General features: G+C 44.0%; 2 protein-coding genes across 6 annotated transcripts in view; both read left to right on the forward strand.

Moving 5' to 3' along the window:
- Window positions 1-8,140: 8,140 nt before the first annotated feature.
- Window positions 8,141-19,369, forward strand: LOC120062420 (MORC family CW-type zinc finger protein 3-like). Of its 4 annotated transcripts, none has more exons than XM_039012390.1 (16): window positions 8,141-8,304; window positions 8,452-8,524; window positions 10,915-11,047; window positions 11,449-11,669; window positions 11,948-12,095; window positions 12,521-12,683; window positions 12,966-13,094; window positions 13,313-13,432; window positions 13,749-13,852; window positions 13,973-14,113; window positions 14,334-14,450; window positions 14,821-14,898; window positions 16,411-16,830; window positions 17,480-18,005; window positions 18,224-18,393; window positions 18,516-19,369. In XM_039012390.1, exons 1-16 carry the CDS (start codon window positions 8,266-8,268, stop codon window positions 18,673-18,675), a joined length of 2,742 nt encoding a protein of 913 aa, XP_038868318.1. In that variant the 5' UTR covers window positions 8,141-8,265; the 3' UTR covers window positions 18,676-19,369. The 4 variants fall into 4 exon arrangements, with proteins under 4 accessions (XP_038868318.1, XP_038868319.1, XP_038868316.1 ...); XM_039012391.1 differs by having other exon boundaries at window positions 17,483-18,005; XM_039012388.1 differs by having other exon boundaries at window positions 8,142-8,304; window positions 16,411-16,875.
- Window positions 19,370-19,590: 221 nt separating this feature from the next.
- LOC120062419 (coagulation factor VIII-like) overlaps window positions 19,591-20,774 on the forward strand; it is a 28,258-nt gene continuing 27,074 nt past the window's right edge. The window contains exons 1-2 of one of the 2 annotated variants that reach the window (XM_039012387.1): window positions 19,591-20,015; window positions 20,232-20,332. In XM_039012387.1, coding sequence (XP_038868315.1) covers window positions 19,852-20,015; window positions 20,232-20,332 — 265 coding nt within the window. In that variant the 5' untranslated portion in view covers window positions 19,591-19,851. The remainder of the gene's footprint in view (window positions 20,016-20,231; window positions 20,333-20,774) is intronic. The other variant, XM_039012386.1, reaches the window with a different exon arrangement.

The raw sequence follows: 20,774 nt of genomic DNA on the forward strand, positions 1-20,774 counted from the left end.
GTAGATAAAGAAGAGGGTTGGGGGACACTGGAGTAGATAAAGGAGAGGGTTGGGAACACTGTTGTAGATAAAGGAGCTGGATGGGGAATTCTGTAGTGGATAAAGGAGAGGGTTGGGGAATACTGTAGTAGATAAAGGAGAGGGTTGGGGAATACTGTAGTGGATAAAGGAGAGGGTTGGGGGACACTGTAGTAGATAAAGGAGAGGGTTGGGGAATTCTGTAGTGGATAAAGAAGAGGGTTGAGGAACACTGTAGTAGATAAAGGAGAGGGTTGGGGAATACTGTAGTAGATAAAGGAGAGGGTTGGGGAACACTGTAGTGGATAAAGGAGAGGGTTGGGGAACACTGTAGTAGATAAAGGAGAGGGTTGGGGAACACTGTAGTAGATAAAGGAGAGGGTTGGGGAATACTGTAGTAGATAAAGGAGAGGGTTGGGGAATACTGTAGTAGATAAAGGAGAGGGTTGGGGAACACTGTAGTAGATAAAGGAGAGGGTTGGGGAATACTGTAGTAGATAAAGGAGAGGGTTGGGGAACACTGTAGTGGATAAAGGAGAGGGTTGGGGAACACTGTAGTGGATAAAGGAGAGGGTTGGGGAACACTGTATTAGATAAAGGAGAGGGTTGGGAACACTAGTAGATAAAGGAGAGGGTTGGGGAACACTGTAGTACATAAAGGAGAGGGTTGGGGAACACTGTATTAGATAAAGGAGAGGGTTGGGGACACTAGTAGATAAAGGAGAGGGTTGGGGGACACTGTATTAGATAAAGGAGAGGGTTGGGGGACACTGGAGTAGATAAAGGAGAGGGTTGGGGACACTGTAGTAGATAAAGGAGAGGGTTGGGGACACTGTAGTAGATAAAGAAGAGGGTTGGGGATCACTGTAGTAGATAAAGGAGAGGGTTGGGGATCACTGTAGTAGATAAAGGAGAGGTTTGAGAAACACTGTAGTAGATAAAGGAGAGGGTTGAGAAACACTGTAGTAGATAAAGGAGAGGTTTGGGGAATACTGTAGTAGATAAAGGAGAGGGTTGGGGAACACTGTAGTACATAAAGGAGAGGGTTGGGGAATACTGTCATAGATAAAGGAGAGGGTTGGGGAATACTGTAGTAGATAAAGGAGAGGGTTGGGGAACACTGTAGTAGATAAAGGAGAGGGTTGGGACACTAGTAGATAAAGGAGAGGGTTGGGGACACTGTAGTAGATAAGGGAGAGGGTTGGGGAATACTGTAGTAGATAAAGGAGAGGGTTGGGGAATACTGTAGTAGATAAAGGAGAAGGTTGGGGGACACTGTAGTAGATAAAGGAGAGTGTTGGGGACACTGTAGTAGATAAAGGAGAGTGTTATGGGACACTGTAGTAGATAAATGAAGAGGTTGGGTAACACTGTAGTAGATACATGAAGGGGATGTAGTGTCCCCAACCCTCAATTTATCTACTACAGTGATCCCCAACCCTCTCCTTTATCTACTACAGTGTCCCCAACTCACTTCTTTATCTACTACAGTGTCCCCCAACCCTCTCCTTTATCAACTACAGTGTCCCCCAACCTTCTTCTTTATCTACTAGTGTCCCCCAACCCTCTCCTTTATCTACTAGTGTTCCCAACCCTCTCCTTTATCTACTACAGTGTAGTGTTGTGTTGTAATAGGAAGAGAGGAGGACCAAGGCGCAGCGTGAAAAGTATCAATTTTAATAGAATACGTTAAACAAACAAACAAAATAACGATAAACGAGAATAACACGAAACGAAACAGTTCTGTCTGGTGCAGACACACAAAGACTGAAAATAACCACCCACAAAACCCAACAGAAAACAGGCTACCTAAATATGGTTCCCAATCAGGGACAACGATTGACAGCTGCCTCTGATTGAGAACCATATCAGGCCAAACACAGAAAACCAACACAGAAATAGAAAACATAGATTACCCACCCAACTCACGCCCTGACCACACTAAAACAAAGAAAATACAAAAGAACTATGGTCAGAACGTGACAGTATCAAGCTTGGTTTAAATAACACAATTTAGAGTACCTTAATAAAATAAGCACCTTCTTATTTATGAATATTTAAAAGTGAAGGAAATAATACTTAGGATGCTCTAGCTAGCAGTCTCTTCCTTTTATCTTGGTAAATTGTTTGTTAGCAGAAAGTGCACGAATACTGAGGAACACATCTGTGGCTCGTAGAGCCAATAAAGCAAATTGAAGTTGAATTAAAATGAGAGAGTAGTGTAGCAAAGGGGGGAGTGGAGCAATTCCAAGGTAACGGAATTATGCTGAGACTCTTAACAAACCATACAACTCTGTGCACAATGATTACTTCGAACAATTTACACATTTACTGGAAAAACTGCAGACATGCAAAGTTTTGTAACAGAATTGCAATAAAATCTCCCTTAAATTTCATGATGTGTGTTTTGTCCTATATTTATATATATATATATTTTTAAATCCCAGCCCCCGTCCCTGCAGGAGGCCTTTTGTCTTTTGGTAGGCTGTCATTGTAAATAAGAATTTGTTCTTCACTGGTTTGCCTAGTTAAATAAAGGTTAAATCAAAAATAAAGAAATAAATCAAATGTTATTCTGTGGAAATTGTTTAAAGTAGTCCTTGTGCATAGGGTTCTATGGTTTGTTAAACTTTGAAATCAATACTTTTTGTTTGGTATACCTTTAAGTGACAAATGAATCTAAGCATAATTCTGTTACAATGGAATTGCCCAGAACCAGTGTCGGACCCAGCATGTCCTGGCATTTGAGAGTGGATCATCTCTCATCATAGCCCAAAAGAAAATACTATATGGGTTGTTCCACCTCAAAAAGCACAAGAAAGAGGATTTCGACACCAACCATCTCAGATTGTTTGGAAATAATTTCTGTAGTTACTAACAGATACGATTAGCATTCCTGAAACATTATTTTGTTGAAATATAATTTGATCTCTGATCAACTAAGCTAATTGATTGCACTCAGGTTGGCTATTTTAATTTATAGGATTCAGAAAATATTCAATAAACATAAATAAATTAAATAAATAAATACCCAACATCTGATTTGGACCAAACGTATTCCTACCAATGAGTAAGACACGAAGGAGTCCCCCAAAAATATCAACAACTCACCCACCGACACCCCACACTCGATGCCAATCCCACCCCAACAACCAGTAAACAGTATCAGTTGGCTCTCTATGTTTGACAAGTAGCATGAAGCTGTGGATTGTAGTGTTGCTTTTCCATACAATGTAATGTATTCCCTGTGAATCTGGAAATGTTTTTTCTCCTTGTTCAGAGAAATTAGTAATTGAAGTTGATTGCATTATTAACCCATAAAGTAGTGTGAAAGTATCAGGTTTTGACCACTAGATGCCACTGTTCTGGCTCCTTTTTAACTTTGGTTAGAAAACCAATCGATTTGGCTCATGATGAAAATAAATTGTGTGGTCATCCTCACAATTCATGCCAGTCCTCCATGAAAGCAATTCAGTTTGTCCATCTCTTAGCAACCTAATACTTCAACCCAACTCTCCTTGAATAGTCCAACAAGTGGCCGCTCTCTGAGAGGGCTATCCCTATGGTATAATTCTCATGTGAAGACTTTTCCTACAAGCCCAAAACTTTGATGGAGAAATGGGCTAGGGACTAAAATGTTGTGAGAACCCTAATAGAACCCAACCCCCTTACCATTGCAAAACACTATACAGTGTGTGTTTGGGACTTTTACCATTAAAGACCATTATAGACCATAACATGGGCTCCCGAGTGGTGCAGCGGTCTACGGCACTGCATCTCAGTGCTAGAGGCATCACTACAGACACCCTGATTTGAATCCAGGTTGTATCACAACCGGCTGTGATTGGGAGTCCCATAGGGTGGTGCACAATTGGCCCAGCATTGTTGGGGTTTGGGGGGTGTAGGCCGCCATTGTACATAAGAATTTGTTCTTAACTGACTTGCCTAGTTAAATAAAAAACATTGAAACCATTAGAACTGCTGTATCCTAAAACTGCCAGTATACTAGCTTGGGTTTGCTCCTATCAGAACTCGGCTAGGCGAAGTGAATGTCTGTGCCTCACATAATCCCTTTTAAGATAAATAAATACATCTTTAATTAGTGCCAAGGTGGTCTTAGTCGCGCAATTTTACATCTAACTAAGATGTTTGGTGCACTATTTCTCAAGTGAAAAAAAGGTGCATGAAAGCTAGTCGTCTCTTGTTGAACGACAACAAACACTTAATTAAAGAATCCCGTCCATAGTTCCCACTACTACTATGAGTATTACTATTGACCAATCAGCGACTAAGGGTAGTAGACTTCGGTTACCGAACTTCAACTGCTGGAAAAAAACCTTCCAAACACCAAAACAAACAAAAACATCACAAAATGTAATCATAATATATGTGCAAACTGTTTTGACTGGGAAGCATGCGTGGTTTGCTTGTTCACCAAGAATGAGCCAACAGTAACTAATCCAGACCTTTTTTTAAGGGAATAAATTACACACGGGGGGGGGGGGGTTGTTCTTGGACACAGATGAAGCATAAAAGAAGGATAAACTGAATTGCCTTCATGGAGGACTGGCTTGAGGATGACCACACAATTTATTTTCATCACGAGCCAAATCTATTGGTTTTCTACCTAAAGTTGCAAAGTAAATCCATTTAATAAACACAAGAGACCAGGACAACGTTTTCCAAAAAAGCATAATCTTAAGGCTAAATTCATCATTAGAACCATAGGATCGTATGGTTATAAGATGAACTTAGCCTTAAGACGCTATTGGGAAACCGGGCCCAGCAAAACGGATGAAAGACTGTGGCGGTATAGCAAGAACAGTGAACAGTGGTCAAAACGTGGTACTTTCACACTACTTCATGGTAAATAACGCAAGTGATTTCAATTACTTATTTCTTTGAACAGGGGGGAACAAAACATTACCAGATTCACAGAGAATACATTATATAGTATAGAGAAGCTATATTCCAAGCCGCAGCTTCATAATACTTGTCAAAAATAGAGAACCTATACTGTGTATTGGTTGTTGGGGTTGGATTGGCATGGGGCGTAGGGGGTCCGTGGGTGGCTTTTTACCATTTTTGGGGGATTCCTCATACTCCTTGGTAGGAAGAAGTTTGGTCCAAATTGGATGTTAGAACTATATTTATTTTATATTACCTGAATCCTATAAATTAAAATGACCAATTTGGGAGCAATAAAATAGCTTAATTGCCCCAGAGATCAAAATAGATTTCAACAAAATACATTTTCAGGAATGCCAACCGTACCTGTTTCTAACTACAGAAACTATTTCAGAACAATCTGAGATGGTGGGTGTCATGACTTGCTGAAATGACATTGAATGACTCATATATGTTTAACAGTTTTGCTTCCTCTCCTCGCCAATACCTGGGCTCGAACCATGGACCCTCTGCACACATCAACAACTGCCTCCCAAGAAGCATAGTTATCCATCGCTCCACAAAAGCCGCGGCCATTACAGAGCAAGAAACAACTACTTCAAGGTTTCAGAACGAGTGACGTCGCCGATTGAAACGCTATTAGTGCGCACCCCACTAACTAGCTAACCATTTCACACCGGTTACATATGCAATTGCCCAATGTTTTAACGTCTGTCAAACAGTTATTCAATTAAATGTGAGATATTTTGGCCTTACTGATATTATTTCAGTGTTCGCTTTATCCAGAAACCCTGCTTTTTCAGGGACTCCCCGAAACGTATCTGAGGCCCCTGGGGGTCCTATAGTGGGTCCCGACTTGTTGTGCAAATCACTGGACTAGAGGAAGTTGTATGGCTGAATAGTGCAACATTCTGTGGTCTGTTTCAATACCTAGGAGATAAGCCTGCCTGTAAGGTCAAGGCGAAGGTTCAATGTACACTAGACTAGAACACACAGTCCTGCTTTTTGTTTTTTCAAACAGGCAGAGAAATAAGCTACTTCTGTGCTCACTGGGGCTATTGTGGCGTTTCCTTTACTACACTATGAGTTTTAGACCATAGCAGCACTTCCTACTTTGGCACTCTCATTGTCGATAGAAGTTGTTGTTCTGCGAAATGGCAGCCACTAAAGGCTTCTCTGAACGTTGAAACCACAGGTTCACCAACTTGCAACTCCCACTCCAAAACAATCGATTCCTCGACTCCTTGCCCGTCGACTCCCATTTCTGTGTGTCAAGCTTCTCGACTCCTAAAATTCGGCATTTTTGCAACGGAGGAAACTAGTTTTCGTAGGCTACTTCCGAGAACACAAATTCTCATGTATTTCACAGCAAAGAGCGAGCTAGCGAGAGAGAGAGAGACTTGAGATAGGGGAGGAGTACAGTCAGGCATGTTGTCCACCAGGCAGACAGTTAGAACTGCATCGGTAATCAAAATATGTGTAGGCTATCGCAGTGCTGTATTTTATACTTTTGGTGAATTTACAAGGCAGATTACCAAAGATATAGCCAACTGTCTGCCTGCCCTGATCCACTCACTCCCTCGCATGCTCTTTCTCTTCGCTATGAAAAACGCTAGTGTGTGTTTGGTCTTCGGTCCACTGCGTGTAGAAAATATCGGCCTACTTCTTAGGCTGACTCCCACTCCTTAGGCTGGCTGTTGATGTCCTAGGCAGTGGCGGTTCTAACTTGTATGGCTCCCTGGGCGAAACCCCCTTCAGCGCCCCCCGCCAACAACAACAAAAAAGCACCACTCTGCACTAATTGTCATTTGTATTCAGATATTTGGAACAGCACAAATAAATAATCATAACGTTTAAAAATATATACAAAAATAAGACTCATAAATATAAAAAAGTAACAAAGACAAATATAAACATATGTGTGTTGACACTCGAGCATCAATACATTACCCATCCCCCAACACCGTCAACCAAGAGTCAAGACTAAACCAATTCACCTTGGTGCTGTGCAGACTGGTTTTATATTATTCTTAACGATTTCGCACGAACCAGAAAAAAATGCAACAATATGTCTGTGAAACTATATTTTCACAGTATTGTGAATGAATTGTGGTTTATTTGGTAGCATTTCGTAGTGTGACTCATTCGACTAATTGCAGTAGTACTGTACAAAATTAGAGGTGCACTATTTGATAGATCCCCCTGCTCACCCTACCCCGGGATCTCAAGCAGCAGCTCAAATCATCAGGATGTGGGATGTTGTTATTAGGAAGGATGTCTACCACGGATAGCTCAAATAATTATTATGATCACACTTCATCAATTTAAATATTATGGGGACACCTATACATTTGGCAGTCCAGCACGAGTTATTAGTGTAGCATATTATTGTCTAGACATGACATTGAAATATCTTCACGCCTAGAATACAAACCTCCAGCCTTCCGTCATAAGATTAAATTGCATTTGAAAAATAAAGAATTACAGGGGGACACTTTGGGAAAACGAATCCTGTGTGAATCGTCCTCAGAAATACCCACATGCCTGAATAATAATTGCATAATCAACGTCTCTAGTAATACACGCCCGAATAGGGCTATAACATGGAAAATAACAGGTTTAGCCATTTAGAATGCGCCCCATAATCCCATGGGATCCGTCATGGATGCACACAGCATAAATATGACGCTAACATTATAGTTCCTACACATCACCTTCTATATCCAAACCAAATAGGTTTTTATAGGTTAAATTGATAAGCAAATTGGCAGCATCATGCTCATGTTAGTCCTCTAGAACGCAAGTGTAGTCTTCCTAGTATGACTCTGAAATAATGAGGTGGTGTGTACGTGTGCGCGCATCCGATTCAGCGTGTTTGGGAGCCTTCGACTCCAACCACCGGAGTCGGAGTCTACTCCAAAAACCATGGAGTCGTGCGCCACTAGGGGTTAGCAGTGTGGTTACGGTTAGCGTTTGTTTAACATAATAAATAAATTGTAGAAATGGGCGGGGTTTGTGACTGTGGTATATAAACTAGTGACGACCTCCTCGGGGGGGGGGGGGCTGAGCAGATGCTGCGTTTAAGTACTAGTCGGAACTAGGAAACTCTGAAATATCGGACTCGCTAACTGGTCGATCGCGTCACGTGTATAACTAGGCTACAACCATTTAGCAAGTCGGGCATTTCAGAGTTTCCTAGTTTTGACTAACGCATGAACGTGGCAAGACAGACCTATGCTAGCGGCCTGTTGCTACTCACTACGTAGACACAGAGTTCAAACTCTGTACTGTCTTTGACGTAGGTGTCGTTTGCCTGCTAGTGGCTTTCACTGTAAAAACATGGCGAGGTTTAGCGAGCATGGGATTCGCCTCAGTTCCGTATGTATTTTTCAAATAAGTTATTTATTGTGTGTTGTAAGCTATTTCGTTTGTAATTTGCATTCGTTCTTATATGCTAAATATGTTGTTGACGTTTTGTTTTTATTATAAAGGAAAATAGTAAATATCGAAGTTGTTTTTTTGCAGATGAGTCCGTCTTTCCTGAATAGTAATTCAACAAGTCATACGTGGCCTTTCAGCGCAGTTGCAGAACTAATAGGTAACCAGTCAACTTTCAATTTGATATTCTGTGTTTTCATTTCCCCTTCCGCTGAAGGCAGGAAAGTTGCAAATGTTTGTGGCTGAAAATGTACTAGTGGCATGGCTTCCGCATAATAAAATACAATAGACGCCTTGTCTGTGTGTGTTGGCCGCTCTTCATCGACAGTCTACCATCCACCTGTTCTTTTCTCATTGCAATATGTGTCACATGTGACAGTATAAGTTATACTTTAGTTATAACATGTTAGTATAATCAAATGAAGTTCCATAATTTACAGAGGAGAAAAGGTTATGCCTACAGTAACTTCATTATGACGTCGCTTGTCAGGCATGCACAGCATATTTTTCTCGCGCTACTAAGGTTTTTTTTTTAGGTGGAATTTAGTTCCTCATTCATATCAACGCAGTAACACTACTTGCGATGCGCGTAAAATGTGTTTTATATTCATGTTCGTTGTTTATTCTCATCTAAATTCGGTATATATGTTTCAAGTTGTCAGAGTTGAGAAGCCTCCGCTCTGTGCATGCATAGGCCCTGGAAGTAAGGGTGCTGATCGAGAGTGCTTCAGCACCCCCTGAAAAATGAAAAATCAGAATAAAAAAAAATATATTTTATTATTATTATTTTAATGTAGTGCACTGGGCCTTTAATAGTCCTGTATTAGAGGACAATCTGCAGCTCGGGCAAACCCCCGCAACAAAACAATTGCAGCACCTCCACCCCCAAACTACTTCCCGCAGCTATGTGTGCATGATTATTGGTTGGAATAGACCAGTTGGTTCGTGCTGTGTGCATTGTCTGTTGGTCACCTTCAAATTTGTGAAAGCCTGCGATTTGCATACTTGGAATAACCCCGAGTGTGGTGCACACTGTAGACTTGCATTTGGTTAAGATACGCATTGCTTGACTTGGGCAGGAACTCACCTTAGCTGAGTACCAGCACCCTAAATGTTCTACTACTTGAGCTCCTTTTCCTCTTACAGAATATTAACTCAAAAGTATTATGGAGCTCCTGCACCTAAATATAAACAGTACCTGCACCCAACATGAGTACCAGCACCTATTTTAGTCCAAGTCAAGCACTGAAGATACATACTGGGTGCGTTCGAGCGAATCACTTTTGTCAAGGTGGTGACCTTACAAAGTGTGCTGCATTATGGGGATAAAAATTGTCCGACTTGCGCCTACGTGACAACTGCATGAACTTTACAAAAACCATGTGATCACAGGTCATGAAGTTTTGACAAATTTCTGAAGTTGCTATTCACCAACTTCATCCTGCAGCCATCACTGCATTGTGGGAGGCTGTCAACCAATCGTAGGGTGTTTTTGTTTGACCCACGTGAACGTGACCAAAGATGTGACTAAAACAGAAACCAACTTTTCTGCAGTTCATGTACAATTGAATGTGATATTTGAGGCTCTCTTTCACCAATTGATAGTACAATGTACACACCTATATTGACAACTTGTGACTGTGTGATATGGGGGTTGGAGACATGTTTATTTTTACATTAAAAATACACTTTTATAAACAATGGCAACACTGCCATGTTGCACTGAGCGTTCCTGTAGGAAAACAACATTCATGTCCGGCTTTCGGCTGTCGCAGATGCACCTCCCCCGACTTCACTCCTGGACTCAAACAAGACCATTGTTTTGTAACTTTGTTTAAAGGCCCAATGCAGACATTTTATATCAATTTCAAATCCTTTCTGGGTAACAGTACCTTACTGTAATAGATTTCCATTAAAATGGGCAAAATAGATTTATAGAAAAAACCTACTTTTCAAGCAAGAATTTTGCTAGGACTGTGTGGTAGTGAAAACTGAAAACTAGCTGTTATTGGCAGAGGTTTGGAGCACAATTTGTTATTGGCCTATTAACGAATTTACCGCATGGTGATGTCACCATGGAAAGCCTAAACTCCAGCCCATGCAAACCTGCTGATTAGAAGGTCCTGTGTAGATTTTATTTTCAAATGGCAACTATCAGGAAATAACTGATCAAGTTTTTTAACACTTTTAAAGTGTTAGTTTCCTCAACTGTTGTACAATATGATATAAAACACAGGACATAGTTTAGAAACCCGGGGCAATTTTTCAATTGAGCAGACATTTGGTCTGAAAAAACATCTGTTCAAACCAGTCCAGTTAATCTCACGTGTGCTAGTCTGTCACAAGAGTCCACTTTTACATTATGCAGGATAAGTTGGTCAACTGATTTTAATAATTACAGTACACCCCCTGTCTAGACACGGTTACTGTGAAGCACTGTGTGACTTTTTCAACTTGTTCTACAATAGGTTTTACAACAATTTTTCATGTAAAAAGGGCTTTATAGATTCATTTAATGATTGATTGATTGACTGACTTTGTGCTGTGTAGATAATGCGTCAGACCCGGGCGTGACAGCCAGGCAGATCTGGATAGATGTGGTGGAGGAGCAACAGCAGCTCTGTCTGGCCTTCACTGACAACGGCAGCGGAATGACCCCCAACAAACTGCACAAGATGCTCAGGTGAGAAACACACGCTTACGTACGTTTGGCTACACACACACTGCTGTTTGATCATCCATGTTGCAGCCTCTACACACACACACACTGCTATGTGAAAGGTTATACTGTAATTACCCATACATAAACAACTGAGTTGAGTTACTAACATTTTGTCTTTGTTCCACACCCTTTTTTTTCTCACTCATGCGGACATGCCCACTCTCTCTCACGTAAACACATGTGAACACACACACAATCGCTCTCTTTTCTCCCCCTCATTCTCACATACACACAAACACACATCCTACACACAAACTATCTCTCTGCACACAAATACAGACCCACTTCTCTCACTTCCACACCAGTACAGACACATGTCTCCAACTAACGCTGCAATCTCACCCCACTCTTTCTCTGTTCAGTTTTGGTTTCACAGAGAAAGGTTCTGGTAAGGGCAGCCACCAGGCCATCGGTGTCTATGGAAACGGCTTTAAGTCTGGCTCCATGCGCCTGGGTCGTGACGCTCTGATCTTCACTAAGAACGGAGGCTGTCTGACCGTCGGCATGCTGTCTCAGAGCTACCTACAGGCTGTAAAGGCACAGGCTGTCATCGTCCCCATAGTGCCCTTCAACCAACAGACCAATATCCTTACACAGAGAGAGGGGGAGAGGGGACCCAATGCAGTATCATTGATGCTTTGGAAATGTTTCCTAAATGTTTGTCATGCCAATAAAGCAATTGAATTTGAGAGAGAGGAATACCGACAGAGAGGAATACAGACAGAGAGGAAGAAAAGAGTACATGCATGTGTGTGTTCGAAGGATTGATTGAAAAACTGTGTGTGTGTGTGTGTGTGTGTGTGTGCGTCCGTATGCTTGCCTGTACGTGTATCCTGGTTGCTCTCCTTAACCATGTCTTACAGGTGCTGGTAGTGACTGAGGACTCTGAGGCCAGTCTGAATGCCATCCTGACCCACTCTCTGATCCACACCCAGAAGGAGCTGCTGCAGCACTTTGACTCCATCCTCTCCAAGAAGGGCACCAAGATCCTCATCTGGAACATACGCAGGTCAGGAAACACACCCACGTAATCGATGTGAGATGGCTAGCTAGATTGCGGTGCGCGCTATTAGTGTTTCCATCGGTGACGTCTCTCGCTCTGAGACCTCAAAATAGAAGTTTCCTTTGCTCTGCAAGGGCCGCGGCTTTTGTGGAGCGATAGGTAATGGATGCTTTGAGGGTGACTGTTCTCGATGTTTTCAAAGGGTCCCTGATTCGAGCCCAGGTTGGGGCAAGGAGAGGGACGGAAGCAAAACTGTTACACACAAACACATTCTGCTTATTTGTTAGTAATGACACAGTATTGGGTATCATCTCTGAAAGCAGAAAGGATCAGGGGCCCATTAATGATTCATTACAGGTAAGTGGGATATTTTATCATTCTATGAAGAATGAAGCTGACACGAGTAATGAGTTCTACAATATCACGTACAGGAACAAAGATGGTAAGCCGGAGCTGGATTTCGAGACAGATGAGTTTGACATCCGGATGCCAGAGATCCACTCAGAGGAGACCAAGACTAGAGGCAGGAAGAAGAGCTTCCCTGGACCTCAGAGGACTGACCACACCATCCCGGAGATGGACTACTCCCTGAGAGTGAGTGATAAAAAAGATGAGTGATGATGTGTTACAATGAGAGTGAGTGTTGAGTGAGTGATGAGAGACAGGTCAGGGTGGTTAAGAAAAAGTTCACTGTAAACGTTTCAGTCACCGTGGAACTCTATTCAACAACTTTATTCACCAGAGGATTGTGACCTTGAATGCAGCATAGCTAAACAGAGTGATAAAGGAAGGTGAGAAGGTCTGATGGTTTGAATAGGATTCTGAACAGGAAGTCCCCTCCTCCAAAAAGTCTCATTCATTCACATTCTCTCACAGGCCTACCTCAGCATCTTGTACCTGAAGCCTCGGACTCAGATCATCCTGCGACAGAAGAAGGTTCAGACCAAGCTGGTCGCCAAGAGCCTGTCGCAGATTGAGAACGATGTTTATAAACCCCAATTCAATGTATCCTTCTGTAGAACTAGAATCTGTTTGTCCATTCATTTCTATCCAAAAACGATTATTGCGTTTATCAAAAGTATTCTGTAAGTAATAGAACTTAACCTTAACATACCTTAACCTAACTTAACTTACATAGCGACGATGCAAAGTACTGTGGTCACTTGTACAGGCTTCAGTCTCGGCGTATGCCCAGAACACTTAACCTTAACCATTTCTATCAGAAAGACAGAGTTAAGGTCACCTTTGGGTTCAACCGTAAGAACAAAGACCACTATGGCATCATGATGTACCACAAGAACCGCCTCATCAAGTCCTATGAGAAGGTTGGCTACCAGATCAAGGTACATATTAATTAAAGACTGTAATGTTGAGTTTATCTGTCAACAGCTGGGGCCACAAACAAGATATATGATATGAGACATTGTGTGAGGTTTTGGTGTAATAGTTATACTGTAGACAATAATGTGCTCTCTTCTCTCTCTCTCCTCTCTCCCTTTAAATCACTCTCTCCTCCTCCATCTCTATTCCCTTTACTCCCTCTAAATCTCCATCTCTCACTCCTTCTATATTTACCTCACTCTCTTCCCACCTCTCCCTCTACTTCTCCTTTACCTCTATATCTCTCTCTTCTTCTTTTTTCCCCCTTCCCTGTTTCAGTCGTCAGGTCAGAGGGCAGGGGTTGGGGTTATTGGAGTCATTGAGTGCAACTTCCTGAAGCCGGCTCACAACAAGCAAGACTTTGAATACACCAAAGAGTACAGGTACAACACACACAAATGAATCAGTATTATCGTGAACCAGATGAGCAGATGATCAGATTGACATGCTATTTATAGTTCTGGATGTGAACCTCCTCTCTGTATTTGTGTGGTTTGAAACAGGCTGACCCTGTCGTCCCTGGGACTGAAGCTCAACGACTACTGGAATGAGATGATGGAGAAAAAGGCGAGAGAACGAGAGTTCCTGGCAGCGGAGAAGAAGAATGAAGAGGAAGAGGAGGAGGTGGAGGAGGAAGAGGAGGAGTGAGTTTTTATGTTTGTTTAGTTTAATTTATTTTGGATGATTGTTGCTACAGACTGTCAAATATTACCATGACATCACAGTGCAAGTACAGGGCTAACATGGATGGCTTGTGGTTAAGAAACAGGAAATGAAAAGTGTCTGTTTTGTTTAACTTGTGTGCCCACAACAAAATATACCTGGTGTGTGCGTGTGTGTGCATGTGTTTGTACATGTGTGTAGGAGTCCAGTGTGGCTGCAGTGTGAGGACTGTCTGAGGTGGAGGCGTGTCCCAGAAGGCCACTACAGCTCCACCCCTGAACACTGGAACTGCAGCCAGAACCCCAACACCATGCTCAGGTACCAGAGAGAGACAGAGAGAGAGGGCTCTATTTTAACAAACCTAACCTGGCGTTAGGGCTGGAAAATGTCAGTGCGCTGGTTTTTACATGACGCCTTAGCGCCGCCTTAACGCCAGACAAAAATAGAGCCAAGAGAGAGAGTAAGAGAGAGAGAGAGAGACAGCAAGTGTGCATGCATTAAAGCTTTCAGGAGTGTATTTGCATGTCAGGTGGTCTTTGTTCTCATCAACTGTACTTAATCATCTGACCTGTGGTGTGTATTTCAGGACTTTCTCATCTGACCTGTGGTGTGTATTTCAGGACTTTCTCATCTGACCTGTGGTGTGTATTTCAGGAGTTCCTCATCTGACCTGTGGTGTGTATTTCAGGAGCTGCTCTTTGCCAGAGGAAGCAGAGGAGAGTGAAGAAGAGTTAACGCCAAGCTACCAGAAGAAGACCTACAAGAAGTAAATATACCACCACCCACCCCTACTCTCACCTCCACCCTACTCTCACTCCCTCTCACCTCCACCCCACTCTCCTTATCTCCTCCACCCTACTCTCTCTTTCCACCCTACTCTCACTCCCTCTCTCCTCCACCCTACTCTCACCTCCACCCCACTCTCCCTCTCACCTCCACCCCACTCTCCTTCTCTCCTCCACCCTACTCTCACTCCCTCTCACCTCCACCCCACTCTCCTTCTCTCCTCCACCCTACTCTCACCTCCACCCTACTCTCACTCCCTCTCACCTCCACCCCACTCTCACTCCCTCTCTCCTCCACCCTACTCTCACCTCCACCCCACTCTCTCTCCCTCTCTCCTCCACCCTACTCTCTCCTCCACCCTACTCTCACCTCCACCCCACTCTCACTACCTCTCTCCTCCACCCTACTCTCACTCCCTCTCTCCTCCACCCTACTCTCACTACCTCTCTCCTCCACCCTACTCTCACTCCCTCTCTCCTCCACCCTACTCTCTCCTCCACCCTACTCTCACTCCCTCTCTCCGCCACCCTACTCTCACTCCCTCTCTCCTCCACCCTACTCTCACCTCCACCCCACTCTCACCTACTCTCACCTCCACCCTACTCTCTCCTCCACCCTACTCTCACCTCCACCCCACTCTCCCTCTCTCGTCCACCCCACTCTCACTCCCTCTCTCCTCCACCCTACTCTCACCTCCACCCTACTCTCACCTCCACCCTACTCTCTCCTCCACCCTACTCTCACCTCCACCCCACTCTCACCTACTCTCACCACCCTACTCTCTCCTCCACCCTACTCTCACCTCCCCCCTACTCTCACCTACTCTCACCTCCACCCTACTCTCTCCTCCACCCTACTCTCACCTCCACCCCACTCTCACTTCCTCTCTCCTCCACCCTACTCTCTCCTCCACCCTACTCTCACTCCCTCTCTCCTCCACCCTACTCTCACTCCCTCTCTCCTCCACCCTACTCTTTCTACCACCCTACTCTCTCCTCCACTCTACTCTCACCTACTCTCACCTCCACCCTACTCTGCTCTTCATGTACGCCAGATGCACAGCAAATTAATATCTGTACTGGCACTTTGTTTGATGTGTGTGTGCATGGCTGTGTGTGGCTAGTGGCTACGCATGTGTGCATGCCTGGGTGTGCATGCCTGGGTGTGCATGCCTGGGTGTGTGTGTGCGTGCGTGTGTGTGTGTGTGTGTGTGTGTGTGTGTGTGTGTGTGTGTGTGTGTGTGTGTGTATGCAATGCCATGTATTTGCACTCTCTGTGTGCATGTGTCAGTTTGTGGTTTGCCGCCTGTGAGTTTTACGTTGTTATTCTCAGTATAAACCACAGTGTCAGAGCAAACCTGACTTCCTCCTTCAGTTGAATATTTTCTTCATATTTATACTTTAGGCCTACTCTACTATGCTTATCTATACTGTACTGAGCCATGTATCTCGGTTGTTCCATTCACTGCTGTTTCCATCCTGTGTCTAAAAAGGGACCAAGGCCTGGTCAGGAAACGAGGCCGCCCGCGGAAGCACCATGTCCTCCCCCAAGGCCTGTCTGAGCCGGTCCTCCTCCGCCCTCTGCCCCGTGATGCCCCCCTCCCTCTGTCTGAGCCGGTCCTCCTCCGCCCTCTGCCCCGTGATGCCCCCCTCCCTCTGTCTGAGCCGGTCCTCCTCCGCCCCCTACCCCCTGATGCCCCCCTGCCTCTGATTGAACCGGTCCTCCTCCGCCCCCTACCCCCTGATGCCCCCCTGCCTCTGACTGAACCGGTCCTCCTCCGCCCCCTACCCCCTGGTGCCCCCCTCCATCTGCTCACAGAGGAGATTGAGAACAGCGAGCTGAATAAGACAGTGGCTCCACTGGTGGCCACTTTAGAGGATGACGAGGACAACATGCCACAGTCCAAGTCTGGGTCAGAGACATGCGCACCCACACGCGCATGCAAACGCTCATACAGGTAACTGCCAAAATAAAGGAAACACCAACATAAAGCGTCTTAATATGGCGTTGGACCTCCACGACCCAGAACAGCTTCAATGCACCTTGGCATAGATTCTACAAGTGTCTGGAACTCTAGTGGAGGGATGCGACTCCATTGTTCTACGAGAAATGACCATTATTTGGTGTTTTGTTGGTGTTGGAAAACGCTGTTTCAGGCACCGTTCCAGAATCTTCCATAATTTGGGTTGAGATCTGGTGACTGAGACACACACACACACCCTTTAAACTCTCTATGCTCCTTTGAGACCCCTCTTTCAAAGTCACTGCGATCTCTTCTAGCCATGATAGCCAAAATTATGGGCAACTGGGCATTTTTATACACCCTACACATGATGCTATTGCTTAATTAATTCAGGAACCACACCTGTGTGGAAGTATCTGCGTTCAATATATTTTGTATCCCTCGTTTACTCAAGTGTTTCCTTTATTTTGGCAGTTACCTGTACATATACACTCACGCTTACTCGAACACACACACTCTTACACACACACGCACACACAAATGCACATATAGATAGATATACACACAAACACACACTCAGTCTCTCTCTCTGTCTCAGCAGAAACAAGCGGAAGTCAATATGGCCGCCCAGGGACATGGAAAAGAGACCACAACCATGGGCGGGGCCACACCCGTTCGCTGACGAGATCCAAGATGTGCAACAACCTGGGAAAGCTGGCAACGAACCACAGACACTGACTGGGCAGACAGAGAAGACCAAGGGGGAAAAGGCACCACTCGGGGCCACCAGAGGAGGCCTTTCCCAGCCCAGCTCCAGCCTTGCCTGGCCTCCCTCCCTCACTTCAGCCCAGACGGTGGTGGTGTCCCCCCTGAGTCGTCCGGAGGGCCCCTGGCCCCGGGCTCTGACCCTGGAGGGGGCAGGTTCAGAAAGGGGAGCCCTGGTCCAGAGACTGGCTGGACTGGAGAAGGAGGCTCAGAGGCTGAGGAGGATACTGGGTTCCAACGCACCCCCAGCAACACAGGACACTGTGGTGATGACAGACGCTGCCTCTGGGGATAAGGAATCTGGCGAGGCGGGGGCGGAGACAACGGTGGCCATGGTAACCAAACAGGACCAAAAGGAGGTAAGTAGGGTTAACTGTGAATTTAGTAAAGGTCTGAATGTTTTTCAAGATTTGTGAAATCAAAAGACCTACTATCCCCATTAGGATACATGAAGAACATTATAAAATGGTTAGTTCCAAGCCTTGTTATTAGTTAAAACTGGTATTCTAGCTGTCAATTCTTCTGAATTTAAACTTTTATAGAGAAATGTATCCCATTACCTCTTTTCTCACTACAGTGTGAGAGCTCAGCGTCCCCTGGCATACCAGTGGTTCCAGGGCTGGCTGTGGAGGGCGTCCAGCCCCAGAGAGAGCAGCCTGAGCTGGGCAGGCTGAGGAGGGAGAAGGCTGACCCCCAGAGCAGGCTGAGACAGACTGACAGCCCAGTGACCAGGGACCAGAGCTCCCGGTATGTTTACCCACACAGAGACAGAAACATACCCACAGACAGAAACACACACACACCCTATAATCCATCGGTTCTTTAGATTTGCATTCTCTCTATAACTTTCTGCTCTCTGTATTTCCCAGCATTGTGCAGGAGAACCTCCACAAAATCCGAGGGAACGTGGTGGCTCTGCTGTCAGCCATCCTGCCCCACCTGGACCTGCAGGGCATCAGCCTGGATACGCCAGACGTAGACAGCATCCTGCAGCAGATCATAGACGCCAACTCACTGTCTCCACTCTAGAGACAACTCACTGTCTCCACTCTAGAACCCACTCTCAGTGCTCTAGAACCCACTCTCACCGCTCTAGAACTCACTCTCACCACTAGTACTTATGCTCACCACTCTACTGTAGGTAACATATTGTTTATTTTTTCATACCAACCTGGAACCCCTATGGCTCTGGTTCAATGTCCACAACACATTCACAACACATTATCCACACACGGACTCACATTGTAATGGCTGACCATCTTAATAGCCCGACTGACTGTCACACTGTAAATACTTTATCCCCAATTGACCCTGCCTAAGTTCAGATGCGTTATACTGTACTCGTTGAGTGTGAGATGTTGTTGAAAAGTTGTAATACTGTACTCAGATGAGCTTGCTATGCTGTATGTTTTACCTTCACCATATGTAAAGGATCCACAAGTAACCAGCAGTCTCTGCTTCATTTATCATCATGTGTTATTACTTGTCAATCAGAGACCCTGGCTTGTGTGAGAGAAGCTGAGAAGCCTATTACTGTTTGCTTTTCATCATTGCTACTGTTTTTAATACGTTTGTTAATTATTTTGTCATTTTAATATATGCAAATGTTCCTTGAAAGATTCTAAATACTGTAAGGGCTGGACTTAAACAACCCTGTCATTACAATGTTTTATAGTTTTACCGTTTGTTTGCTTGCATATCTTTTTAAAGAAAATCAACCAGGTATCATGATTTTGTGATCTTTTGTCTGACTTGAGTTTAACAGACAACATTTTTGTTCTAAACACCCTACCCCTCGTCTTGTCTGAAGCATGTTGTTATGTGTGTTTGAGTTCAACCAATGAGAAATAGCTAACAAAAGTTTATAAAATTCAGCAGTAGACAATTTTGACCACAGTGAGGCAGAGTGGCCGTCATCATTTTCCTATATTTTACTGTGAGCAGCTCTGAAACAGACACGTCTAACTTCACTATTTCCAACTCACTCCAAGCCCTACACACACTCACTCCCCCTCTCTCACATTCATACACACTGTGTCTTTCTCTCTCCCCCTGTGACTATCTCTAGTTTTGAACTTTCCCTTTAAATATCCTCCCTAACGGGAAATAACGGTAGTAAGCTGCTTGCTACCGTCCGGTCAGGCTATCCGATTTCTCTACCATCAGTGAATTTACGTGCAGTCGGACAGGTGCTCGTGCTTTGCGATGAGAACGCTGTTGATATCACTCCTCTGGGTCCTCGGCGGGGTGGAGGAGACCGTGGCAGTACCTGCCGTAGGTCTACCTGCCACGAGAGAGTTCTACATCGCCGCGGTTGAGATTGGTTGGGACTATCTCTACTGGGGCAGCGCTGACCCGTCTGAACAAAGGTGAAGTTCTATCAAGTCATTACCTAATATCTATCCCTTATTTGGGTTTTTTGCTTTGAAGACTAGGTTTTTTAAGTCTGTCGGGTTAAACGTCAATATTGTAGTAGACTTTTCTATTCAATTAAAAGTTGAAGATGTATATAACCTTGTAGGACATGTTATTTGTTTTCATGTTTAAATCATATGTAAATATCCATGTTGATTATGAACTTCTAGGAGGAAGACCAATGATCCCCCTCAGAAATACATAAAAGCTGTTTATAGAGAATACACTGATTCCACATATTCAGTCCCCAAGCCTACATCAACATGGGCAGGTAGGTGTACTCATTTTATGTATTAATTATGAATTACTTTAATTAGGTATATCTTTGAAATAAAATATATGCTACCACACACAGTGGTGTAAAGTACTTAAGTAAAACTACTTTAGAGTACTACTTAAGTAGTTTATTGGGGTATCTGTACTTTACTATTTATATTTTTGCCAACTTTTACTTCACTACATTCTTAAAGAAAATGATGTCGTTTTTACTCCATATATTTTCCCTGACAGCAAAAAGTATTCGTTACATTTTGACGCGAAAATGGTCCAATTCACACACTTATCAAGAGAACATCCCTGGTCATCTCTACTGCCTCTGATCTGGCGGACTCACGAAACACAAATGCTTTGTTTGTAAATGATGTCTGAGTGTTGGAGTGTGCCCCTGGCTATCCGTCAATAAAAATAACAAAAATTAAATGGTGCCGTCTGGT

This window comes from Salvelinus namaycush, chromosome 17 (genome assembly GCF_016432855.1).
Source record: "Salvelinus namaycush isolate Seneca chromosome 17, SaNama_1.0, whole genome shotgun sequence".
NCBI lineage: Eukaryota > Metazoa > Chordata > Actinopteri > Salmoniformes > Salmonidae > Salvelinus > Salvelinus namaycush.

Excerpts from the sequence above, each read along its gene's own strand:
- LOC120062420 (XM_039012388.1), top strand. The coding sequence starts at position 8,266 with ATGGCGAGGTTTAGCGAGCATGGGATTCGCCTCAGTTCC. Across the intron at positions 16,876-17,479 it reads GCATGCAAACGCTCATACAG|CAGAAACAAGCGGAAGTCAA; the intron begins GTAACTGCCAAA and ends TCTCTGTCTCAG. Across the intron at positions 18,006-18,223 it reads CCAAACAGGACCAAAAGGAG|TGTGAGAGCTCAGCGTCCCC; the intron begins GTAAGTAGGGTT and ends TTCTCACTACAG.